General features: G+C 37.8%; 1 protein-coding gene across 10 annotated transcripts in view; it reads left to right on the top strand.

Moving 5' to 3' along the window:
- DENND1A (DENN domain containing 1A) overlaps window positions 1-27,769 on the top strand; it is a 553,926-nt gene that overhangs the window by 54,223 nt on the left and 471,934 nt on the right. For 9 of the 10 annotated variants that reach the window (XM_036913988.2, XM_036913990.2, XM_036913985.2 and 6 more), the window contains exon 2: window positions 5,437-5,507. In XM_036913988.2, coding sequence (XP_036769883.2) covers window positions 5,466-5,507 — 42 coding nt within the window. In that variant the 5' untranslated portion in view covers window positions 5,437-5,465. Of the gene's footprint in view, window positions 1-5,401; window positions 5,508-27,769 lie in introns of those variants that run through there. The other variant, XM_036913993.2, reaches the window with a different exon arrangement.

The raw sequence follows: 27,769 nt of genomic DNA, 5'->3' as shown, positions 1-27,769 counted from the left end.
ATCTGAAAAGCTGGTAGGTAGAATTTCCATCTTTTTGAATTTACTGAGGTTCTTTTTGTGGCCTAGTATATGATCTATTCTTGAAAATGTTCCATGTGCACTTGAGAAGAATGTGTATCCTGTTGCTTTTGGATGGAGTGTTCTGTAGATGTCTGTTAGGTCCATCTGTGTATAATATGTTGTTCAGTGCCTCTGTTTCTTTACTTATTTTCTGTCTGGTTGATCTGTCTTGGTGTGAGTGGTGTGTTGAAGTCTCCTAAAATGAACGCATTGCATTCTATTTCCCCTTTTAATTCTTTTAGTATCTCTTTCACATATGTAGGTGCTCCTGTATTGGGTGCATAGATATTTATAATAGTTATATCGTTTTGTTGGACTGACCCTTTATCATTATGTAATGTCCTTCTTTGACTCTTGTGACTTTCTTTGTTTTGAAGTCTATTTTGTCTGATACAAGTATTGTGCTTTTTTCTCCCTATTAGTTGCATGAAATGTCTTTTTACCATCCCTTTACTTTCAGTCTGTGTATGTCTTTGGGTTTGAAGTGAGTTTCTTGTAGACAGCATATAGATGGGTCTTGTTTTTTTTATCCATTCAATGACTCTATGTCTTTTGATTGGTGCATTCAGACCATTTACATTTAGGGTGATTATTGGTAGGTATGTACTTATTTCCATTGCAGGCTTTAGATTCGTGTTTACCAAAGATTCAAGGGTAATCCCCTTACTATCTAACAGTCTAATTTAACTCATTTTGTATGCTATTACAACACAACCTGAAGGTTCTTCTTTTTTTCCTCCTTTTTCTTCCTCCTCCATTCTTTCTTTGTTATGAATCATATTCTGTACTCTTTGGCTATCCCTTGGGTGACATCTATTTAGCCTTACCAATATTTCAATCTGTAGGAGTCCTCCAAAATGCTCTGTAGAGGTGGTTTTTGGGAGATAAATTCTCTCAGCTTTTGCTTATCTAGAAATTGTTTAATCCCTCCTTCAAATTTAAATGATAACCTTGCTGGGTAAAGTATTCTTTGTTCAAGGCCCTTCTGCTTCATTGCATTAAATATATCATGCCACTCCCTTTTGGTCTGTAAGGTTTCTATTGAGAAATCTGATGATAGCTTGTTGAGTTTTCCTTTGTATGTGATCTTTTTTCTCTCTCTAGTTGCTTTTAAAATTCTGTCTTTATCCTTGATCTTTGCCGTTTTAATTATTACATGTCTTGATGTTGTCTTCCTTGGGTCCCTTGTGTTGGGAGATCTGTGCACCTCCATGGCTTGAGAGACTGTCCTTCCCCAGATTGGGGAAGTTTTCAGTAATTACCTCCTCAACGACACTTTCTATCCCTTTTTCTCTCTCTTCTTCTTCTTTTACCCCTATAATATGAATGTTGTTCCGTTTGGATTGGTCATGCAGTTCTCTGAATATTCTTTCATTCTTAGAGATCCTTTTTTCTCTCTGTGCCTCAGCTTCTTTGTATTCCTCTTTTCTAATTTCTGTTCCATTTACTCTCTCTTCTACTACATCTAATCTGCTGTTAAATCTCTCCATTGTATGTTTCATTTCAGATAAGAAATTTCTTAATGATTGAATCTCCATCTTAAATTCATTCCTGAGTTCTTGAATATGTTTATGATTTTTTATTTTGAACTGTTTTTCAGGAAGATTGGTAAGTTCAGTTTCATTTGGCCCTTTTTCTTGGGTTTGTGAGATTTTGTCTGAACCAGGTTCTTTTGACGTTTCATATTTCTATGTGGTGCCCTCTGGTGCCCAGAAGCCCCAGTCTCTGGAGCTGCTCAGCCCTTAGAGTGAGGTTGGGGGTTGTAGGAGAGTGGAGCTGGTGCCTGGGGGGAGGGAAATATTTGTTTCCTGATTCCCGTCTGTGGTGCCTGTCCCCAGTGTCAGAGCCAGTCGGCCAAGCACACAGGTGTAAGCCTCTGTGCTTGGCGTCTCTAGCTGCTGTAGGCGGGGCCTCCCTCTGGCCAGCGTGATGTCAGCGCAGTGACTGCCGATTTGTGAGCCGGTGCTGTCAGGCCATGAGGAAAGCTCGGCAGGCTGCATATCACAGTGGGGGGCCTTGGAGCTGTACAGCCAGCCAGGGGGATGGAGCGCCTAAGCTACTCAAAGTTCCCAACCTGCTGGGCAGAGTGTGCCCAGACAACCTTGTCTGCTCTCCCTTCTTCCACGCAGCAAACTCCATGCAATCCCTGCCCCTTCAGCAGCCCTCTCGGTTCTACGAAGGCTCTCAGACCACCTGCCTTTCCTCTGTCACAGAGCGGTGGGATGTGGATACCATCCTCCACAAACGGCCGGAATGTTAGTCTTTCAGGCACTCTGCCTGTCTGAGCTCCCCAACCTCCAGAGCACCACACAGTGTAGGTTTCTGCTCACAAAGCAAATCTCCAGGACCTGGTATTCAGCAGGCCCAGGCTTGCACCCCCTCCCTGCTTCGTTTCTCTTCCTCCCGCTGGTGAGCTGGGTGGGGGAAGGGCTTGGGTCCCGCCGGATCAAGGCTTTGGTACATTACCCTGTTTCGTGAGGTCCGCTCTGTTTATGAGGTCTGTATGCAGTCTGGTTCAGCCTTCTTTCCTGTTGCTGTTTTAGGGTTAGTTGTATTAATTAACTATATTTTCATACTATTTATGGTTTTGGGAGGAGTTCTCTGTCCCACCTCCCATGAATCTTGAATCTCTTGACTCTGCATATATTTTCATGATCCGATCAACATAACTCACTGATTGAATGTGGCATGTAAATGATTGTGGCTTATAAAACAAAAGAGTCAAGGATGATACCACTTTTTTTGGTTTGAGTAACTAAAAAACTGGTGGAGTTCAGGACATGCAGGTTTGAGGAGAAAAGCACCATTTATTAAGTCAGAAATGCTTAAGTATCCAAGTGGGGATGTTGAGTAGATAGTTGGGTAAGGGAATCTGGCGTGCTAGAAATACGACTTTGGGGCTTGTCACAATTTGCATGGTAATCCATGAAACTGAAGGAGATCATCTAAGTAATGAATGTAGACAGGGAGAGAGGTCCAGGATTAAGTTCAAAGGTAGGAGAGTTTACATGAGAAGGAATTAGAATTAGCAAAGGAGCAGCCAGTAAGGTAGGAAGAGTATGAATAGAGTGATATGGCCTGGAAGGCCAGTGAAGAAAGTGTTTCAAGGAGGACAAATCGATCAACTGTGTCAAATGCTGTGGAGAGGCTGAATAAGATGAGCATTGAGAATTGACCAGTTTAGCACATTTTAGCAATGTGGAGGTCATTGGTGATCACAAGTTGTTTCAGTGGTGTGGTGAGTTCAGAAGCCTGGTTGAAGTGTGTTCAAGGGAGAAAGCAGGTAGAAGAAGCAAAGACACCGAGTCAAATGTCAGATGACATTAGGACATTTTCACTTACATGGCAGATCTGTACAAAAACACCTTCATTTAGTGGCTAATGTGTTGGAGTTCCAGTGTTTAAAAATTTGGTATGTAACATATTTATATGCTTATGTTTGTTTCAATTTCTAAATGGGGGAAAATAAACTTAAAAATGGAAATTTGGGTAAATGTGTAAAGCTCTGGAGAACCTCCATGGATTCTTATGGTCCCACAGAACACATTTTGAAAGCTTTTACCTTAATCCAGAGGGATAAAATTCTGAGATGAAATTCAGCCATTGGCAAAATAGGTTTAGGAAAGATATTTTTAGGATTTAGAGGGAATCCTCCCTAGTGCTCTTCAGATGACCTTAGAACATTCCTTCCTTTCATCAAGCCCTCTGTTTTGAAGTCATTTGAATGAAATGGGGTGTTTCCATATGATATCTTGAACAAATGTTTGGTGGCCAAAGGATGCTGACCTTGTAGACCTTATTGTACCCTCTTGTAGAGAAAAAAAAAGCACAAGGAATTTTTTTACAGCTCTGTTAAAGCTTCAGTTTACTTTGTTTCAGTTTTTAAAGTAAGATACTCTGATTTAAGTGCCTGCTTTTTAAGTTATATTTGATAAGGTATATTTAAATACCTTGAGTTTTAGAGCAACCTACTTCTCTCACTGTAAGTACTTGTTTAAAAGAACAAGCCAGATTGCTCCCCAGTAAATAAATGATCCTTCACAAGAGAAGTAGATTACTGACTGACAAAACACGTTTTTCTTTCTCCCCCTAAGGAAGTTGGGGGAGTATTACCATATTTTATTGAATCTAAGATGCTATTACTTATACAATGCACTATTATTATTACATGTATCACTAAGAAAAAAATGCTGCCATTTAGAATTGTAAGATGCAATAGATTATAAGAGATGTGAAAAATGTGGGGAGAAAAAGTTATCTAAGAATCAATGGAACACAGAATTTGAGTGCCAGGAGGTATGATTTCTGGTTTTGGCTGCATTTCTAACTAACTGTGGAACCACTGACAAGTCGCTTAGAAGCTCTTTGACTCACTTTCCTCATTTGTATGATGAGGGCAATGTCTGATCCACCTACCTCATTGGGTTATAATGAGGAAGAAATCAGATAACTATTTTAAAAAGTGGAATCTACTAGGCAAATTTAAGGTATATATTTGATTAATATGAACCCTTAGATATGATAAGGCAATTCAAAGTTTCTTCTTTGAGTTTTGTTGTCAGGTTTAAAATAGAATTTAGAGACATTTCAAAGTATAACATTTTTTTCTGCTAAATGATTTTCATTCAGTCTGGAAATAATATGTTTGATGTAGTTTAGAATTAAAGAGAAAGAAAATACAAAGATAATATCACCTGATGTTCTCATCACTCAAAATTAACAACTGTTAATATTCTGTTAGTGCTGTGATCTTTTTAAAATTTACTATGAAATATTTATGACATGAAAAGGTAAAAGGATAGAACAATGAACATTCCTATACTTGCCATTGCCAGTACAGGTGAAGCCCCCTATGTGGGAACAGTATCTTACTTTTAGAATAGCATTCAGTAGCCAGTGAGGCAAGATACTCTTTCTCATTTCAGTCTTTAAAATCTGTAAATAAGAAAGTTAACTTCTTCATATGAGAGTTTTATTCTGAAATATGAGGGAGAAGGCTACTTTTTGCTAGTGTTGCCTTGGTTTGAGTTTCCTCAAAATTCTACGTATGGCTTTGAAGATCTAGTGATATAAACTGGAAGGAAGTAAGACATCTGTAACATCATAACAATAGCTGACCTATTGTGTGCCACACATTGTACCTAGATAATTTTTTTGTGTTTAAAGTTTCTCAGTAATTCTTCTGGTTAGATGTTTTCATTTTATAGATTAGGGAGGTATGGTTCAGAAAGTTGAGTAATTTGTCCAAAGTTCCATAGTTGTTAGGTTGTGGAGCTAATGACTTTAATCAAGGCCTGCCTTATACCACAGCCTGCATATTCTAAATACCATGCTGCCTCAGTCCTTGTCAGTAATCATGATCTGTTTCTTTTGTAGGCAAAACCCGGAGACCACGTTTGAAGTGTATGTTGAAGTTGCCTATCGTAGGACAGGTGGCACTCTTTCAGGTATTAGCATGTTTAAGTATGATATGGCGTATTTGTTTATTGTATGAGATAGCCGTGCACATGGTATAATTATGTGAATATTCCAAACTGTTATTTATTTTTAAGTATGGTTAAATGTCTTTCCCTTTTATTTGTGCCCAAGTCATCCTAAGGAATGAAGTATAAGTATAGTGAACAATTCAAATTAAAAGTCACTGCCATAACAGGCTTGGCTGATGGCTTTGTTCATTGTAATCATTGGGTTTTGGTTTGTATCTTTCACAGATGCCTGGATGTCAACTATTTAGTGTGAAATAGTGTCACCTTGGTAATGATGAAGGCTTAGAATTAGGTTACAAAATAATACAAAGGGAACTCTCTGCCACTAAACTGGAAGGAGGTGTTTGAAATGGATTTAATTTAGTAAATTTTATGTCTGCTGGTGAAAAGTTAGAAATTAATTGAAGAAAACCTTCTCTGGCTTTAGCTTTTAGACAGATTTGGACATGTATTCCTGGACAATAGGGTCTTAGATAAGTATAGAGTATCTTGTGCTAAGTGTATCACTTCTTGACTCAAAAATCCTTCTTGGTTAATGAGAAAAAAAATTAACCTTATGACCTAATGTTCTTTTTCTTGGTGCCCAAGAGAGTGATGCATTTTTCAAAGGTATGGTGGGGAGCAACTCTTGGTCCATGTACACAAACAGTTGCATATATTATCTGATGTTTAGGGAAAGTGAATTTACTTGGATCAGAAGTTTGGAGTTATCAAGATTCCAATGTAGTTTTCCCTTAATTGTCTTTACAACCTTTGACATATTTTCTGTTTCATTATTTTAATTAGATTGTAATGCTTATAAGCATAGCTACCTTTTATTGAGTATCTGTTATCTGACATGCTTGACATACATAGTTAATCCTTACAATTCAACCCTTAAAAATAGTTGGATGACATCTCCATTGTACCTGTAAGAAAACGGAATCTCAGAGAGGTCAAATAACTTATCAAGATCATACAGCTACTGTTTGGAGTAGTTAGGATTTTGGTTCAAGTCCTCTTCACTCAAACTAAGTTACCTTCTTGAGGATAGTGACCATATTGTACACATCTCTCCATTGTCATCTCAGGGCTTTGCACAACATCATCAACATTTGTTAAAATAAATGACTTTCTTTTAATAGCATAGGTGAGATAACTGTGTGTGTTCCACTTTCTGGATTATCTAATGAAGGCTGTAAAAAAAATGTTATAAATTTATGGTCACTCTAGAAGGAGAAGGTTAACATCTATGTTCAGTTATGCCTCTTACTGTGCAAACCATTGGATTGGGAAGGGAAGTATCTGTTACCAGGTTTGTACATGCAGCGCCTCTGTGGGCAGACTTCACAGAGTAACCATTTGATGATGGCTGTGATTGACAGAAAAGTCTAAGGACAAAATTTTTTCTTATTTTTACTGTTGCTTATTGTTTCCCCTTTCAGTGTTCTAGGAGTTTTCTCTCCAAAGCAAAAATGAATCTTTTTGGGAGTATGAACAAAATTTGAAAAGTCTAAATGAGGTGGAAGAGTGAACAGAATGACAAGTCTTTATGCCAGTCATCTAATTCCTTTCCTATGACAATGCCTTTCCTGTTTAGCCATTTTGTATTTTTTTTTTTTTTTTTTATAAATAATTATTTTTTATTGAAGGGTAGTTGACACACAGTATTGCATTACATGAGTTTCAAGTGTACAACACAGTGGTAGAACATTTATATACATAATTCTAGGTTCCAGCTATCACCCTACCAGGCTGTTACAATATCTTGACTATATTCCTTATGCTATACATTACATCCCGGTTACTAATTTATTTTACCATTGGAAGTCTGTCCATTTTTTTTTTTTTTTTTTTTTTTTTTTTGTGAGGGCATCTCTCCTATTTATTGATCAAATGGTTGTTAACGACAATAAAATTCTGTATAGGGGAGTCAATGCTCAATGCACAATCATTAATCCACCCCAAGCCTAATTTTTGTCAGTCTCCAATCTTCTGAGGCATAACAAACAAGTTTTTACATGTAGAACAAATTCTTACATAATGAATAAGTTACATAGTGAACAGTACAAGGGCAGTCATCACAGAAACTTTCGGTTTTGCTCATGCATTATGAACTCTAAACAGTCAGTTCAAATATGAATACTCATTTGGTTTTTATACTTGATTTATATGTGGATACCACATTTCTCTCTTTATTATTATTATTTTTAATAAAATGCTGAAGTGGTAGGTAGATACAAGATAAAGGTAGAAAACATAGTTTAGTGTTGTAAGAGAGCACATGTAGATGATCAGGTGTGTGCCTGTAGACTATGTGTTAATCCAAGCTAGACCAGGGCAATAAAACATCCACGTATGCAGAAGATTTCTCTCAGAACGGGGGGGTGAGGTTCTAAGCCTCACCTCTGTTGATCCCCAATTTCTCACCTGATGGCCCCCCTGCGACTGTGCCTGTCTTAGGTTGTTCCTCCCTTGAGGAATCTTACCCGTCTCTGGCTAACCAGTCATCTTCCGGGGCCATACAGGGAAATGTGAAGTTGGTAAGTGAGAGAGAAGCCTTATTGTTTGAAAAAGTTAGCTTTTTACTTCTTTGCATATTTATGCCCTGTGGCTTCTATGCCCAACATTTGTCTTGAGGTATCTTTACCACTTGGAAGAATTATGATACTCGGTAAATTTGATATGAGGCACGAATTCTATTTAAGGGTTGTAATTAGGAAGGAAGAAGAAAAGCTATAGAAGTAGCAGGCGGAAGAAAACATGGGAAGATTGATTATTTCTTTGATATATCTTCTTGTAGAGTAACTTCAGCATGTATAGGTTTTAAGCTACTACTTAAATTGCACACACACATTAACATAATAGGAGTATAGTTACATAACCAAAGCATATCGGAAATTACCAGCCATCTGCAGTGAAACCAAGAAAACCAGTTAGGCACCTTAGGCATTTGTGAAAACTTATCTATGATATGGTGGATATTGTCCAACTGAACTTGAACAGTCTGAGAGAAATCAGACAAATTAAAACAACCCATTCCTGGGGACTGTTCACATGCCATATGTTCTTTTAACAGGAAATAGTTTGTAGTTGTAAGACTTTGGAGCGCTACAATTTGCACTTCTCCAAATTCTTGGTTGAGTTCCAACAGTATAGATCCAGTCCAATTTTGTTGTTTTACTGTATGCACAGGCCAGCTTAGATATCTCCTTCCTCATTCCCATGGCAAGTCCAGGAACTGCTGGGATGAGTGCATCTACAGCTGTAGCAGTGCGTGGATCTTTGTTGGGGTTTTTTGATGATCATCTTCTGGCATGAGTCTTCCAGAGAGTGCAGATGTTGGAAGTTCTTTTTCATATCGTATCTTAGTTCATTCTCGGGGTAGCCCAATTAGGCTTTGATCCTCTGTATAAACACAAACAGACCCTTTGCCTACACTTTTATATGCCCTTTATACCCTTGTGTAGAACTCGTTGGAGGTTACCACACAGGAACTGCCCTTTTTTTTTTTTTTTTTTTTTTGCTATCACTAATCTACACTTACATGACGAATATTATGTTTACTAGGCTCTCCCCTATACCAGGTCTCCCCTATAAACCCCTTTACAGTCACTGTCCATCAGCATAGCAAAATGTTGTAGAATCACTACTTGCCTTCTCTGTGTTGTACAGCCCTCCCTTTTCTCCTACCCCCCCCATGCATGTTAATCTTAATACCCCCCTACTTCTCCCCCCCTTATCCCTCCCTACCCACCCATCCTCCCCAGTCCCTTTCCCTTTGGTACCTGTTAGTCCATTCTTGAGTTCTGTGATTCTGCTGCTGTTTTGTTCCTTCAGTTTTTCCTTTGTTCTTATATTCCACAGATAAGTGAAATCATTTGGTATTTCTCTTTCTCCGCTTGGCTTGTTTCACTGAGCATAATACCCTCCAGCTCCATCCATGTTGCTGCAAATGATTGGATTTGCCCTTTTCTTATGGCTGAGTAGTATTCCATTGTGTATATGTACCACATCTTCTTTATCCATTCATCTACTGATGGACATTTAGGTTGCTTCCAATTCTTGGCTATTGTAAATAGTGCTGCGATAAACATAGGGGTGCATCTGTCTTTCTCAAACTTGATTGCTGCGTTCTTAGGGTAAATTCCTAGGAGTGGAATTCCTGGGTCAAATGGTAAGTCTGTTTTGAGCATTTTGATGTACCTCCATACTGCTTTCCACAATGGTTGAACTAACTTACATTCCCACCAGCAGTGTAGGAGGGTTCCCCTTTCTCCACAGCCTCGCCAACATTTGTTGTTGTTTGTCTTTTGGATGGCAGCCATCCTTACTGGTGTGAGGTGATACCTCATTGTAGTTTTAATTTGCATTTCTCTGATAATTAGCGATGTGGAGCATCTTTTCATGTGTCTGTTGGCCATCTGTATTTCTTTTTTGGAGAACTGTGTGTTCAGTTCCTCTGCCCATTTTTTAATTGGGTTATTTGTTTTTTGTTTGTTGAGGCGTGAGAGCTCCTTATATATTCTGGACGTCAAGCCTTTATCGGATGTGTCATTTTCAAATATATTCTCCCATACTGTAGGGATCCTTCTTGTTCTATTGATGGTGTCTTTTGCTGTACAGAAGCTTTTCAGCTTAATATAGTCCCACTTACTCATTTTTGCTGTTGTTTTCCTTGCCCGGGGAGATATGTTCAAGAAGAGGTCACTCATGTTTATGTCTAAGAGGTTTTTGCCTATGTTTTCTTCCAAGAGTTTAATGGTTTCATGGCTTACATTCAGGTCTTTGATCCATTTTGAGTTTACTTTTGTATATGGGGTTAGACAATGGTCCAGTTTCATTCTCCTACATGTAGCTGTCCAGTTTTGCCAGCACCACCTGTTGAAGAGACTGTCATTTCGCCATTGTATGTCCATGGCTCCTTTATCAAATATTAATTGGCCATATATGTTTGGGTTAATGTCTGGATTCTCTAGTCTGTTCCATTGGTCTGTGGCTCTGCTCTTGTGCCAGTACCAAATTGTCTTGATTACTATGGCTTTATAGTAGAGCTTGAAGTTGGGGAGTGAGATCCCCCCTACTTTATTCTTCTTTCTCAGGATTGCTTTGGCTATTCGGGGTCTTTGGTGTTTCCATATGAATTTTTGAATTATTTGTTCCAGTTCATTGAAGAATGTTGCTGGTAGTTTCATAGGGATTGCATCAAATCTGTATATTGCTTTGGGCAGGATGGCCATTTTGACGATATTAATTCTTCCTAGCCACGAGCATGGGATGAGTTTCCATCTGTTAGTGTCCCCTTTAATTTCTCTTAAGAGTGACTTGTAGTTTTCAGAGTATAAGTCTTTCACTTCTTTGGTTAGGTTTATTCCTAGGTATTTTATTTTCTTTGATGCAATTGTGAATGGAGTTGTTTTCCTGATTTCTCCTTCTGTTGGTTCATTGTTAGTTTATAGGAAAGCCACAGATTTCTGTGTGTTGATTTTGTATCCTGCAACTTTGCTGTATTCCTGTATAGAATATCAGTTCTAGTAGGTTTGGGGTGGAGTCTTTAGGGTTTTTTATGTACAGTATCATGTCATCTGCCAATAGTGACAGTTTAACTTCTTCTTTACCTATCTGGATTCCTTGTATTTTTTTGTTTTGTCTGATTGCCGTGGCTAGGACCTCCAGTACTGTGTTAAATAACAGTGGGGAGAGTGGGCATCCCTGTCTAGTTCCCGATCTCAGAGGAAATGCTTTCAGCTTCTCGCTGTTCAATATAATGTTGGCTGTGGGTTTATCATAGATGGCCTTTATTATGTTGAGGTACTTGCCCTCTATTCCCATTTTGCTGAGAGTTTTTATCATGAATGGATGTTGAACTTTGTCAAATGCTTTTTCAGCATCTATGGAGATGATCATGTGGTTTTTGTCTTTCTTTTTGTTGATGTGGTGGATGATGTTGATGGACTTTCGAATGTTGTACCATCCTTGCATCCCTGGGATGAATCCCACTTGGTCATGGTGTATGATCCTTTTGATGTATTTTTGAACTCGGTTTGCTAATATTTTGTTGAGTATTTTTACATCTACGTTCATCAGGGATATTGGTCTGTAGTTTTCTTTTTTGGTGGGGTCTTTCCCTGGTTTTGGTATTAGGGTGATGTTAGCTTCATACAATGAGTTTGGGAGTATCCCGTCCTCCTCTGTTTTTTGGAAAACTTTAAGGAGAATGGGTATTATGTCTTCCCTGTATGTCTGATAAAATTCCGAGGTAAATCCATCTGGCCCGGGGGTTTTGTTCTTTGGTAGTTTTTTGATTACCACTTCAATTTCGTTGCTGGTAATTGGTCTGTTTAGATTTTCTGTTTCTTTCTGCGTCAGTCTTGGAAGGTTGTATCTTTCTAGGAAGTTGTCCATTTCTCCTAGGTTTCCCAGCTTGTTAGCATATAGGTTTTCATAGTATTCTCTAATAATTCTTTGTATTTCTGTGGGGTCTGTCGTGATTTTTCCTTTCTCGTTTCTGATACTGTTGATTTGTGTTGACTCTCTTTTCCTCTTAATAAGTCTGGCTAGAGGCTTATCTATTTTGTTTATTTTCTCGAAGAACCAGCTCTTGGTTTCATTGATTTTTGCTATTGTTTTATTCTTCTCAATTTTATTTATTTCTTCTCTGATCTTTATTATGTCCCTCCTTCTGCTGACCTTAGGCCTCATCTGTTCTTCTTTTTCCAATTTCGATAATTGTGACATTAGACCATTCATTTGGGATTGCTCTTCCTTTTTTAAATATGCTTGGATTGCTATATACTTTCCTCTTAAGACTGCTTTTGCTGTGTCCCACAGAAGTTGGGGCTTAGTGTTGTTGTTGTCATTTGTTTCCATATATTGCTGGATCTCCATTTTTATTTGGTCATTGATCCATTGATTATTTAGGAGCGTGTTGTTAAGCCTCCATGTGTTTGTGAGCCTCTTTGCTTTCTTTGTACAGTTTATTTCTAGTTTTATGCCTTTGTGGTCTGAAAAGTTGGTTGGTAGGATTTCAATCTTTTGGAATTTTCTGAGGCTCTTTTTGTGGCCTAGTATGTGGTCTATTCTGGAGAATGTTCCATGTGCACTTGAGAAGAATGTATATCCCGCTGCTTTTGGATGTACAGTTCTATAGATGTCTATTAGGTCCATCTGCTCTACTGTGTTGTTCAGTGCTTCCGTGTCCTTACTTATTTTCTGCCCAGTGGATCTATCCTTTGGGGTGAGTGGTGTGTTGAAGTCTCCTAGAATGAATGCATTGCAGTCTATATCCCCCTTTAGTTCTGTTAGTATTTGTTTCACATATGCTGGTGCTCCTGTGTTGGGTGCATATATATTTAGAATGGTTATATCCTCTTGTTTGACTGAGCCCTTTATCATTATGTAGTGTCCTTCTTTATCTCTTGTTACTTTCTTCGTTTTGAAGTCTATTTTGTTTGATATTAGTACTGCAACCCCTGCTTTCTTCTCACTGTTGTTTGCTTGAAATATGTTTTTCCATCCCTTGACTTTTAGTCTGTACATGTCTTTGGGTTTGAGGTGAGTTTCTTGTAAGCAGCATATAGATGGGTCTTGCTTTTTTATCCATTCTGTTACTCTGTGTCTTTTGATTGGTGCATTCAACCCATTAACATTTAGGGTGACTATTGAAAGATATGTACTTATTGCCATTGCAGGCTTTAAATTCGTGGTTACCAAAGGTTCAAGGTTAGCCTCTTTAGTATCTTACTGCCTAACTTAGCTCGCTTATTGAGCTGTTATATACACTGTCTGGAGATTCTTTTCTTCTCTCCCTTCTTGTTCCTCCTCCTCGATTCTTCATATGTTGGGTGTTTTGCGCTGTGCTCCTTCTAGGAGTGCTCCCATCTAGAGCAGTCCCTGTAAGATGTTCTGTAGAGGTGGTTTGTGAAAAGCAAATTCCCTCAGCTTTTGTTTGTCTGGGAATTGTTTAATCCCACCGCCATATTTGAATGATAGTCGTGCTGGATACAGTATCCTTGGTTCAAGGCCCTTCTGTTTCATTGTATTAAATATATCATGCCATTCTCTTCTGGCCTGTAGGGTTTCTGTTGAGAAATCTGATGTTAGCCTGATGGGTTTCCCTTTATAGGTGACCTTTTTCTCTCTAGCTGCCTTTAAAACTCTTTCCTTGTCCTTGATCTTTGCCATTTTAATTATTATGTGTCTTGGTGTTGTCCTCCTTGGATCCTTTATGTTGGGTGTTCTGTGTATTTCCGTGGTCTGTTCGATTATTTCCTCCCCCAGTTTGGGGAAGTTTTCTGCAATTATTTCTTCTAAGATACTTTCCATCTCTTTTCCTCTCTCTTCTTCTTCTGGGACCCCTATAATACGGATATTGTTCCTTCTGGATTGGTCACACAGTTCTCTTAATATTGTTTCATTCCTGGAGATCCTTTTGTCTCTCTCTATGTCAGCTTCTATGCGTTCCTGTTCTCTGGTTTCAATTCCATCAATGGCCTCTTGCATCCTATCCATTCTGCTTATAATCTCTTCCAGAGTTTGTTTCATTTCTGCGATCTCCTTTCTGGCATCTGTGATCTCTTTCCGGACTTCATCCCATTTTTCTTGCGTATTTCTCTGCATCTCTGTCAGCATGTTTATGATTCTTATTTTGAATTCTTTGTCAGGAAGACTGGTTAGGTCTGTCTCCTTCTCTGGTGTTGTCTCTGTGATCTTTGTCTGCCTGTAGCTTTGCCTTTTCATGGTGATAGGAATAGTCTGCAGAACTGGGACGAGTGACGGCTGGAAGGACTTCCTTTCTTGTTGGTTTGTGGCCCTCCTCTCCTGGGAGAACAGCGGCCTCTAGTGGCTTGTGCTGCGCAGCTGCGCGCAGACAGGGCTTCTGCTTCCTGCCCGGCTGCTATGGAGTTAATCTCCGCTGTTGCTGTGGGCGTGGCCTGGCTCAGGCAGCTGCTCCAAAGTGGTGGAGTCGCGTTGGAGCAGGAGCTGCTGGGAGGCTATTTATCTCCGTAAGGGGCCTCCCTGCTCCCTGCAGCCCAGGGGTTAGGGTGCCCAGAGATCCCGGATTCCCTACCTCTGGATTAAGTGACCCGCCCTGCCCCTTTAAGACTTCCAAAAAGCCCCCGCCAAAACAAAACAACGACCACAAAAAAAAACAAGAAAAAAATTTTTTTTAATTAAAAAAAAAAAAAAATTTTTTTTAATTAAAAAAAAAAGGTGGTCGTTCGTTTTTCTTTATTCTCTGGTGCCAGCCTCAGGCCTCTGCTCACCGGTCTTTCTGCCCTGTTTCCCTAGTATTGGGGTCCCTGTCCCTTTAAGACTTCCAAAAAGCGCTCGCCAAAACAAAGCAGCAAAAAAGAAAAAAAAAAAAAAATGGTCGCGCGCTTTTCTTATGTCCTCTGTCGCCCAGCCTCCAGTGCCTGCTCACTGTTCTTGCTGCCCTGTTTTCCCAGTATCGAGGGCCCTGCACTCTGGCCCGGATGGCTGGGGCTGGGTGTTCGGCAGTCCTGGGCTCCGTCTCCCTCCCGCTCTGCCTGCTCTTCTCCCGCCGGGAGCTGGGGGGAGGGGCGCTCGGCTCCCGCGGGGCCGGGGCTTGTATCTTACCCCCTTCGCGAGGCGCTGGGTTCTCTCAGGTGTGGATGTGGTCTGGATATTGTCCTGTGTCCTCTGGTCTTTATTCTAGGAAGGGTTGTCTTTGTTATATTTTCATAGATATATGTTGTTTTGGGAGGAGATTTCCGCTGCTCTACTCACGCCGCCATCTTCCGCCCCCCGCCATTTTGTATATTAAAAAAATTTTTTATTTTGAAAATATTTTAAAAGATAAATAAGATAGCCAAGATATGGAAGCAACCTAAGTGTCCATCAGTAGATGAATGGATAAAGAAGAGGTGGTACATATGCACAATGGAATATTATTCAGCCATAAGAAAAAAACAAATCCTACCATTTGCAACAGCATGGATGGAGCTAGAGGGTATTATGCTCAGTGAAATAAGTCAGGTGGAGAAAGACAAGTACCAAATGATTTCTCTCATGTGTGGAGTATAACAATGAAGCAAAAGTGAAGGAACAAAACAACAGCAGACTCACAAACTCCAGGAAGGGACTAGCGTTTATCAAAGGGGAGGGGTGGGAGAGCAGGTGGAGAGGGAGGAAGAAGGAAGGGTATTGAGGGGTATTATGATTAGTACACATGGTGTTAGAGGGGGGATCATGGGGAAGACAGTGTAGCGCAGAGAAGACAAATAGTGACTCTGTGGCATCTTACTACCCTTATGGACAGTGACTGCAGTGGGGTCTGGGGGGGACTCAATAATATGGGTGATTGTAGTAACCACTTTGTTTTTCATGTGAAACCTTCATAAGAGTGTGTATCAGTGGTACCTTAATAAAAAAAAAGAAAAAAAAAGAAAAATTATAAGAATAGTCAAGTGCATATGCCCTTTCCTTAGCTTCATCAGTTGTTAATATTTTGCCATATTTGCTTTATTAGTCTATATGTATATACATATTATATTTGCTGAACTGTTTGAGAATAAGTTGCAGGCTTTGTGACCCTCCACTCTTAAATCTTCAGAATGTATCTCCTAAGAAAAAAGACATTTTCTTACCTAAGTCCAGTACAGTTATTGAAGTGGGAAAATTTAACATTAATATAATGTCAGTTGTCCATATTTAAATTTAATCAGTTGTTGTAATCATGTCCTTTATAACATTTTCCCCTCTGATCCAGAATTAATTCAGGGTCATGCATGCAATCCATTTAGCTTCACATATATTTATTTTCTTCCAGTATGGAAGTTTTGCAGCCTTTATTTACCTTTTATGGTATCTTTTTGAAGAATTTAGGCCTTTTTGTTTTGTAGAAAGTACCTGGATTTGGAATTGATTGTATCCTCATGATTAGATTCAGGTTATGGATTTTTGGCAGGAGTATATCAAATGTGATATTGTGTATCATATCAGCAGGCACATGATGTCTGTTCTATTATTTGTAAATAGTAGTACATAAAACTTAAGTGTGCTGTTTAACAAATAGTTATCAAGTGAGTACCTATGTTACTGTTATCTAGTTTTAGAAATATAATGTTGCCTGGTTCTGTGGAATACTGATTTCTGATGAAAGAGGTCCCTGCCCTGGCCCTGTGCTTTAGAGGGCCCTGCTTTGGTGCTCTGCCATGGGGCAGGGAATCTGTGCAGCCTATTGGACATGCTCATTTGGAGCCTGAACCCTTCCATGTTAGACCATGCTCTGAGTACCTAGGGTCTCATAATTTTGCCTGTGTGAGTCTCTTCCCTTGGGTCTGTGCTGCTGAGGGTTGACTAGGCTTCTGGTACCCTTAGGCCCAAGGGTGGCTGTTTGTCTGGAGGGGGGAATTGGATAGAGCTTGGGCTTATTAGTGGAGGTGACTGCATGCTAGTGTGCAAAGTCCTTGGCCATGTGGGATGGAGAAGGGAGTGAAGGGCAGTGGGTCAGTGGCCAGTGTTCCTGGCATCACCATGGAACATCCCATGGAACTCTTAAGGAATCCAGAAGTTCTCAGTATGAATCTGGCATTCCAGGCAGTTACAAAGGTATATGTGTCATAATAAGAGGATTGAACATATTTAATAGTTTGTAAGCTTGTTTCGTATCTTTTATAAATCTATGCATGTGGTAGGCAGACTTCTGTTTGTACTCTTGCCTAGGCCCTGTTAATGTTAGAGGTGGGTTTGGCCACCACCCAATAGTTCCCTGCCTCCCTTTCTCCAGAAATAACTGACTTTTGTGGTAGTCATTTCTTTGTTTTTATCGTTTTACCACCTAAGTCTATGTCCTTGAAAAATATAATTTATTAGTGCCTACTTATGAATTTTTTAGAAATAGAGTTATTCTGTGTACAGTTTTGCTGCTCTTTTGCTCAAGATGATGTTTGTAAGGGTCCTCCATATTGTGTGTCACTGTAGTCATTTGTTTTCTTTGTTGTGTAATATACTATAGGATTATATCATAATTATCCTTTGTACTGTTGAAAACACTTAAAATTGTTTTTGGCTATTAGGGGGAATGCTGCTGTGATCTTTCTTATTCATGAATTCTGGTGCATGTAAACATACATTTCCATGGGATAGATACCATACTTGATTACTGGGTCATGCTAAATTGTTTTTCAAAATCAATTATGCTAGTCTATACTCCCTCCAGCAGTGTTTGGTAGCTGTAGTGATCCACAACTTTATCAGTCCTTGACACAATTAGTTGTTCATTTTTGTCAACCTGATGGTCATGTAGTAGTATGTCTTTGTTGTTTTTACATATTTTGTTTTCCTGGTAACTAATGAGATTGAGCACCTTTTCATATGCTTATTGGCCTCTTGAACAACTAGTTTATAGAGTGCCTGTTCAAGTCTCTTGCTCGTTTTTAAATTGAGTTTTCTACCTTTTCCTCATTTGACTTATAAGAAATTATTTATATAATAAAGATATTACCTGGTTGTATGCAATGCAATTAGTTTGCCTCTCACTCTCTTTATGGTATCTTGATCAAAACTTGATTTTAATATACTAGAATTTATCAGCATTTTCCTACCCTACAGATATTTTCCTATACTTTCTAATTAGAAACTTATAGTTTTCCATTTCACATTTAGGACCTTAATCTATCAAGGATTTTGCTTTTCTATTACATGATTAATATCCAGAAAAGTTAAACTCTAAATTTGATTCCTTATCCATAATTTTTAAAAATTGGGAAACTAAGATAATGCTACTCTGCTACTTAAAAAATATTTTTTGATCAAGTATTTCTAAATCATATCTAAAAAATTACCTCATAATGGAGAGATGACAGATATTAGAAAGGCCAGTAAGAAATATTACTTGACTTTAAAGACAGTTATTTTTCCTGGTGATTACTTTGAATCTCTGTATTATTGTAGACATGTATTGTAAACTCTCATGTATTCTGTGCTCTGAAGAGCATTCTGTGACATTCATGAAAGGGACATGTGATCTCTCAGTTCTACTTAGACATTGCATCAAGACCTATGACACTGAATGAGACAGCTAAACATTGTGCAAATAAAACTTGGGTATACAAACTGATTTCCTTTCTTTGGGAATTTGTAAGATTTTCTAGTTGCTCTTATCACTGAATAAGCTGTCACTTGAAATTTGATTTTAGCTACCATTTGTCTGCTTCGACAATCTTATTTCTTTTTAATAAAACTGTATTTGCCTTTTTCTGATATTGTTTAATGCATTATTTTTGCCATTTTATATGATTGCAAAGAATCTGCTTTAAGATTAGTCTCTGTTTCTTGAATCTGTATGTCTGATCTCTGACAAAATATCTAAGCAAATTTAGGCATAAACCTTATGCCATACAGTACTAGTGTCTGGGCATAATCTTCTCTTTGAAGTTTGTTTGCATCCCTCAGAGGGATTAATTCCCTGCTGTGAGAAGGTGGGTTTGAAAGCACTGAAACTACTTTATGGGTCTTTAATTGGAGGATTTAGTATACATTTTGTTCTATAAACTTCTGTGGGGATTTCATTCTTACAATTTTTCTATACTATGGTATGTTATGTTCTCATTGTAAATAAAAAAAACTAAAAATTTTCTTAACTTATTTGAGTACATATTGGCAGATTGTCCTTGTGTGCTGTGTTTTTTCTTTTCATCTTTGAATTTTTAGTAGCTTGTTTCCTGATTTGTTTTTGTGGATGTATAAAGTTTAAAAATTTTTGAAAAATTTTGAAGGAGAGAAAAATCATCACTCAGTAATAACTATTGTTAATGTTTTGGTATATTTATTTCCTTATAAACGTCTTTCCCTAAACTCCTGTTGTGTATGTATTTTCTTTGCTTCCCTCCAAATTAATAATTAAGCTTTTCCTAAAATTACTATAGCTTTGTAAAAATCATTTCAATTGCTCTGAAGCATTACATCATGTTTGTGAGTTTTATTTACTTATAATTGGATCTTTAGATTGTTTCCAGAGTTCTTCTGTTGTAAATAGTGCCAGTGAACATCTTTGTGTATAATACTTGTTATTTAGGTATGTGATTTTAATACTTTAAAAAGAAGTTGGACCATTTTGAGTAGATCTTTGACCTACTTGGTTCTTAATTTTTTTATGCTTGCTTTTTTTTTTTTCCACATTCCATTTTGTGTACTTGAATTTGCATATTTGTTTAAGAAACCACCTTTACATAGGGATCCCAGAGTACAGCCATCTCAGGTTGTGAAAGCTCCTAAAGCTGAGTTTAGCCTTGTCTCACTGAAGGTCTCGGAAGAGGGTGCTCTTGCAAGAGGGATGAGCCTGCCTGGTCCCACGATCAGATAGTACTGGCCATGCTGAAACTCTGGAATGCGTTTCAAACTCAAGAGTCTCATTACAGCTGGCATCTCTGAGCCTACTGCGGGCATTTTTCTTGGACAGCCGCTTAGTGCTGGGAGAGTGGCAGCATCAGGTTTTCAAGGCTCTTTGGCAGACCAGCTGCCTCCTGTGTCAGCTCCCCTCCCAACATTTTTAATGCTTTAGCGGAATGGCCACTTTTTAAAAAGAAGTGGGTAGTCAAGTTGAGAAATTTGTGAAAGGAATGCTTAAGACATAGTGCTTTGGTTAGCTGCATTTTTCAGTTACCTGGAGTTAAGCAGTAACCTTAAAAAAAAAACAAAAACAAAACCCCACCTGGCTTTAAAGTCTCAAATCACATTTCTCTATCAGCTGTATGATGAAAAGTGAGTCTTGGTTAACTTAACCTACTGAGAACCAGATTTGTTATTGTGAACTTTAGCTTTCACTTTGAAGACTCTAAGAAAGTTGTCTGAAATCTCTAATCACAGTGGATTTTCAACATTATTAAATATTTTTTAGAATTTAAAGACAATTTACTCTGTTGTTTAGAGTTGGAGTGGAGGCGGAAATCCCTTTCTGAGAGTTGTTTTACTTCAGATTAAAATATTCTTAGAGGTATTAACTAAATTTATCATCTTATTTTAGGTAGTAAGATAATAAATCACAGCAAACTTGAAGAATGGTAATAAAATAGGTAACTTTTCTTGAATCCTTGTTGTGCCTCATTTTCTTAATATTACTTTGTTAAATTGTCAACAGCCTTCTTAGATAGATCTCAGTTTTGAGATAATGGAGGCTCAAAGAGGTTAATTTACTTACCTAGTCTGGGCAACTACCAAGTTGTAGAATCAGGACTTTTAACTTCTTTCCTGTGGCATCTTCCCCAAAGTAACTGGCTACAATTACCTGCACATGCAGTAGTTAGAAAAATGAGGTAATTTGTGGGGGAAGAAAACTCATGCTTGTAAAGAAAATCAGGAGAGTGACAATTTTCATTCATGAACTATACAAGGGTTTCTTGCAAGGTTTTATGTTTTTGTTTTTTCATGGGTCAGCGTGGTTACTTTAGCTTTTCTTTATTTTTCTTCTCTTGGACTTCCAGTGAAAGTGAATCCATTTTATGGAGTATTAAGGTACAGATCCTGATTTGTAGGAGTGTAGTAGGGAAAAGTTACCTATCACCCAAAAGACACAGATTACTTAAAAATTATGTAATTTTTCCTGACTCTTAAGTATTTGACGTACCAGTTAGAAAATATCTTGCTTGGGAAAATATCTTGCTCATCTCACTGCACTTCTTAAGCACTGTAATTCCTTTTAAAAGTCGGGGGTAGCTTTGAGAAATGTAACGTGTCTTGTATTTTTACTCAGGATTATTATAATGATTATTTCTTTAAACTTGAGGTGAGCCTTTTGAGATGTAGTTGTAATAAAGCTTTGGCGCACCGTCTAGTGAAATAAGTACTATCTCAACTACAAACGTAAGAAAAATAGGATTCTATGAGGGTAGAAATTACATCTTTCTTGTATCTATGTATTCTAACAGCTAGAACTATACCTGGCATATTGAATAAGTATTGAATGATTAAAGTGTAGAGATAAGCAATTGTCTGAAGGATGGAGTTGGGATTAGAACTGTACACTGACTGTATTCTTGAAACAAGTTTATGAAAACTATGATGCAAGTTATATAGGTATGTATGTGTATGATTAAAGAATAGATGAAAATGCATGTGCTTACCACTAAACTTAAGAAGTAAAACATTTTGTGTCTTTGAAGCCCCACCGTATATCTCTCTTAAGTTGCCTTTCTCTACTGAGATCATATTTTGAATTATACCTTAATTGTATAATAGCCTTGCTTGAAGTTTGTGCTTTTTATTACACTATGCTGATGCTCTAAATAGGTTATGTAGAATGACTTTGAATTGCTTTTCTTAAAAAGTAACAAAGTGAGCCATATATTTTCTGAATGTTTAGTTATTTGAAGCTGATTACAGATTTTTTCCTGTTCCTAAAGTGTGCAATTTAGGGGCCATCTGGGTATAAATTACGATATAGGAGAGTTACAATTTTTGGTAATTTATGACAGTGTGGTTCTTGCTATATTTGTGGCTCATAGTGTTAGCCTTTAGCCTTCAAAGTGGACTAAGAATTCATTAATCTACAAAACCATAAAATCCATGTAAGCAGGGAGTTTTATATTTATATTTATATTTTTTATTTCTTATTCCCTCAAAATGCCCTTTTCAGAGTCTTATTTTCTCATCTACAAAATGGAGGCCTTCGTAGTGCCTCCTTCATTTAGTTGAAAGGATTAAATGGGAATGCATAGTGCATGGAACATGGAAAGTTCTTAATAAATGCAGCTGTTGTTATTTACCATTTGTTTTAAAATATTTTTTTTATTAAGGTATCATTGATATACACTCTTATGAAGGTTTCACATGAAAAACAAAGTGGTTACTACATTTACTCATATTATTGAGTCCCCCCAACAGCCCATTGCAGTCACTGTCCATCAGTGTAGTAAGATGCAACAGAGTCACTACTTGTCTTTTCTGTACTGCACTGTCTTCCCCATGACCCTCCCCATACCATGTGTACTAATCATAATACCCCTCAATAGCCTTCTCCCTCCCTCCCAACTCACCTTCCTTACCCCTCCCTTTGGTAATTGCTAGTCCCTTCTTGGAGTCTGTGAGTCTACTGCTATAAAACATTTTATTTTTTAAGAGAAATTTTCGGTTCACAGCAAAGTTGAGAGGAAGATCCAGTTTTCCCATATGCCCCTGCCACACATATGCCCAGTCTCTCCTATTATCGGCATTGCCCACCAGAGTGGTAAATTTGTTACCACTGATGAACCTAAACTGACACATCATTATCACTCAAAGTCTACTGTTTACATTATGGTTCACTCTTGGTGGTGTTTTCTTTGGGTTTGGACGAATGTATAATGACATACATTCATCATTATAGTATCAGAGTATTTTCACTGCCCTAAAGATCCTCTCTTCTCCACATATTCATCCCTCAATGATCCCCAAGCCCCTGTTATTTTTACTGTCACCACAGTTTTGCCTTTTCCCGAACGTGACATAGCTGGAATGATAAAGCATGGAGGAGGCTTTGTAGATCGCTTTCTTTCACTTACTAATATGCATTTAAGATTCCTTCATGTCTTTTCATGGCCTGATAGCTCATTTTTTTTTTTGGCATTGAATCACATTCTTCTGTCTGGATGTGCCACAGTTTATTCACCCATTCCCCTGTTGAAGGACATGTTGGTCACTTCAGTTTTGATAATTTTGAATAAAGCTGCTATAAACATGCGTGTGCAGCTCAAATTCACAATTACAATACAGGTAGGTCACGGGGAAGGCAGTACAGCATGTAGAAGACGAGTAGTGACTCTAGCATCTTACTACGCTGATGGACAGTGACTGCAATTGGGGGCGGGGGTGAGGACTTGATAATATGGGTGAATGTTGAAACCACAATGTTGTTCATGTGAAACCTTCATAAGATTGTATATCAATGATACTTTAATAAAAACAAAAAACAAAAAAAATCTGTGTGCAGGTGTTTGTGTGGACATAAGTGTTCAACTCCTTCAGATAAATAGTAAGGAGCGAGTCTATGTTTAGTATTGAAACAAACTGCCAAACTGTCTTCCAAAGTGGCTGTGCCATTTTGCATTTCCACCTGCAATGAATGAGAGTTCCTGTGGCTTGACACCCTCGCCAGCATTTGTGGCATTGGTGTTCTGAATTTTCCTCTTCTGATAGGTGTGTAAGTGGTAACTCGTTTTAATTGGCATCTCCCTGATGACATGTGATGTTGAACATCTTTTCGTACGATTACTTGCCATCTCTATATCTTCTTCAGTGAGGTGTCTGTTAAGGTCTCTGGCTCATTTTTTAAATTGGGTTGTTTCTTATTGTTAAGAGTTCTTTGTGTATTTTAGGTAACAGTCCTTTATCAAATGTATCTTTTACAAATATTTCTCCCAAGTCTCTCACTTATCCTCTCACTCTCTTGACATTGTCTTTGGCAGAGCAAAGGTTTTTCATTTTAATGAAGTCCAGCTTATCGATTGTTATTTCATGGATTTTGCCTGTTGCGTTTTATTTTAAAAAAGCATCGCCATACCCAAGGTCATCTAAGCTTTCTCCTATGTTATCTTCCAGGAGTTTCATAGTTCTGTTTTACATTTAGGTCATGATCCATTTTGAGGTCTGTGTCTAGATTCAGTTTTTTGCCGGGGATGCTCAGCTGTTCCAGCACTGTCTCTTGAAAAGACTAGTTCTGCTCTGTCGGCTTGCCTTGCTCCTTTGGCAAAGGTCAGTTGAGTACGTTTATGTGGATCTACTTCTCAGTTCCCTGTTCTGTTTCATTGATCCATTTGTCTACTCTATCATCAATACCATTCTGTGTTGCTTACTGTAGCTTTACAGTAAGTATGAAAGTCAGTGTCAGTCCGTCCAACTTTGTTGTTCTCCTTTGCATTGTATCGGCTATTATGGGTCTTTTACCTCTCCAAATGAACTTTAGAATTAGTTTGTCAGTATCCAGAAAGTAACTTGCTGGTATTTTGATTGCAACTGCTTTGACTCTATAAGTCAAGTTGGAAAGAAACTTCTTCTATAACAATATTCAATCTTCCTATCCATGAACATGGAATATCTCCTTTTATTTACCTCTTTGATTTCACTCATCAGAATTTTGCAGTTCTCATGCATAGTTTTGTTAGGTCTATACGTGTGTAGCTCTTATTTTAAATTATGATATCATTTTGTTTAAGGCAAGAGTATCTGTGTAGAACTCTGCTATCCAGCAATTTTTATCAAGACAACACAGGTAAAAATGGGAAGTAAGTAAAAGTAACTAGCCAGAGTAGGTTTCTCAGAATCCCTGCATTCAAACTTGAATCCTTTGTTCATGGAAAAGCTGTTAGTTTATATCCTGTATGCCTTGGTTTGCCCTGAGGATTTTTTTGTATTCTATTGCTAGGAACAATTGCTTTTCATGTTGATGACATTAAATCATTGTATTAGTCAGGATTCTTTTTGTTTTAAGTGACAGAAGCCCAACAAAGTTTGGCTTGAGAGAAAAAGGGAATTTACTCGCTGTCAGTATAGAGAAGTGCTGTGGTAAAACTGGTTTTGGGTTTTGCTGGATCTAGATGTTCTACTTATATTTTCAGACATTTGTCATCTCTGTCTCTTGCTTTCTGTCTTCTCTGTTGGGTTAATTTCTGGATAAGTGTTCTTTATAGCATGACAAAGATGGCTAATGGCAAATCTAAGCTTTGCCAGGGTTGATTGTAATTGGCCTATGATCCAAGCAGGGCCCATGTATGACCCATCACCATGAATCTGGATGGGAGATTCTCATATTTTACTGGGGGATTAGGGAGGAGTGTGTGAGGGTCAATTTAGTGCCGCCTGGATTCTATAGCCCAAGAATGGGGTGGAGGAAAATCTTGTGTTATTGTAAGAGGGGAGGGTTGATACAAGGCAGCCAAAACAGATGCCCATTGCAGTCATCAAGAAAATTTCTCATTCAAAATATTCTTTTCAAAAGGGCAGTGAGATGTATAATCTAGTTTGGAAAGATTTACAACAGAAATGATTTAAATTTTAATGGTTAAAAGTGTAGGTCTTCAGCTTTCTCAAAAACTGCTAGGTAAGCCTAATTTCCATAGGAGTCTATGTAACTGAGGTCTTACCAGACATCTAATTTTTAGTTGGAGTTCTTTAAGCACTTATTCTTGAGCACACTTTGAGTTCAGCACTTCGCTAGATTCTTTGGAAAGTGGAGTGTAAGCTCTGTAAAACAGGAACTAGACTTCATGTTTTAAATACTTAGGAAACTTTGTTTTTAAAAACTTTAGGAAATTGTGTTCTAGTTTTTGCACTTCTTTTGGTGTTATTTCACAACACATTTTGCATTTCCTTCTTTATGTTACATTGAAAACAGGCTACCTGCTAAAAGGCTTTCATTAGAAAGAGAAAGCTTTACTGAAGGTATCACTGTGAGCTTGCTTTGCCCAGCAGGAAACTTTAATAAATTTTTTGATTTAAAGACCGTTTTCGTACTTTTAATGTGTTCTTAGGCATTAGAATTTTATGCAATCACAAAGTCTTATATGAAAAGAAAACAGATGCAGATGAATTGCTGTCTAGATTTTAACAATGTCATTAAATATCTTCATGGATAATTTGTAATAAAAACAATGTAATGGGAAGACTGTAGGCCTTGAAATCATATTTCTTCTGCCACTCACTAATTGTTTGACCTTGGGAAAATTATTTAAACTGAATTCTAGTTTGCTCATTGTTTAAATGGGACTTACATCTATTTGGCAAGTTGTTTTATAAATTAGAATACTATGTATTAAAATGCATAACACAGAAACTAGTACAAATTAGGCATTCTTGGTGGTGATTTAATTCAATGTCATCCTTAAGTGAAAAACAAAAAACCCAAATTCTAAACCAAAACCAAACAACAAAACTCCTGCAACTGTGATTTTGTTAAGAAATTTATTAATCTTCCTTGTGATAGAATTAATTAAAATTCCTTTTTGGGAGGGTTCAAATACTAGAATTATAGTGAGGTGGTTGAAACTTGATGAAAAGAAAACTCTTTGAATGAACAATTTTATTTTTCAGAATATGTGGGATTCTGAGTTGTTTCTAGAAAAACACACTTTGGACACATGGATAATTTCCAGTGATCAACCTTTATATTTTTTTCTTCTACTTATATGTCACACTTAAACTTCAACAAAAACAGTGATCAATCCTCAATTACCAGATTTTTTAAATTTAAACTGTCTGCTTGTGAGAAGAGCCAGATGGCAAGAATATAAACTGGTATCAGAGATTTATTAAAACAGCCCACTTCTGGAATATGGTCTATATAGTCAGTGTATATTTAGCCCAGTTTCCTGTCCTCAGCAGTAATCATCACTGATACTCAGAATGATGGACTTAGCTTCTAGAACATGAAAGAGATTAGTTTGTTAGGTTGTACTTACTATGAAAGGAAAATTGACGAAAGTATTTGGGAACAATTTTTTGCAAGGACTGAAATGAAACATTTTCCTCATGGCTCTCAATAAAGTAGAAAATCAGCTAAGCAGAACAGTTAATTTATTCTATCTTCCTCCTAAATTCTGTGGTTAATAAGAGTTCCTCTTCCACCTCCCTCATACACTTAACATACCTAATTAGCAAAATCTAGTTAAGAACATGGTTTCTAGAATCAGGTCATCTGGGTTCAAATTGCAACTCTACCACTTATGACTTATATCCCTGTCTGATTTGGGGATTTACTCAAATTAAATCTTCTTGTCATAGTTTAAGGAGCCATAAAATGAGGATGGTGATGGTAGTACTTCATAATTTGTTATAAAGATTAGATGGAAAAGGAATATTAAAGAATTTAAGCACAGGACATGGCACTGATTACCTCTCAGTTTGATTTTTAATTAAAGAGAAATAAGTTGGATTTTTTTGATCTTCAAACTAGAAGTTGTTCAAAGTCTGAACTGGCATAATGTCACCTGTTCCTATTGTAGGCTCTTTCCTTCTACATACTTGATAGCACGGTATTGGGATCAGATATAAGGCAGTTTTAGGCCCAGAGCCTTGGGAAGGCTTGACTAGGTTTCTTTCTTGCTGCCAGAAACCCCGGCAAGACCAGTTTAGGTTTTTTAAAAGTTCTTAATCCCTGGGGTAGACCTTAGAACAAGTGGACCTAATTTCTCTTACGTTTGCTGAATGGAGATTAAGTTGACTCAGGTTTTATTTGGGCTTAGTTGGATTTGCTGCAGGATAAAAGCTCAGGTCTAGACCAATTTAAATTAGGTTTAGGGATGACCGCTGCT

The sequence above is a fragment of the Manis pentadactyla genome, chromosome 3 (assembly GCF_030020395.1).
Source record: "Manis pentadactyla isolate mManPen7 chromosome 3, mManPen7.hap1, whole genome shotgun sequence".
Taxonomy (NCBI): domain Eukaryota; kingdom Metazoa; phylum Chordata; class Mammalia; order Pholidota; family Manidae; genus Manis; species Manis pentadactyla.
This window is presented reverse-complemented; position numbering and strand designations above follow the sequence as displayed.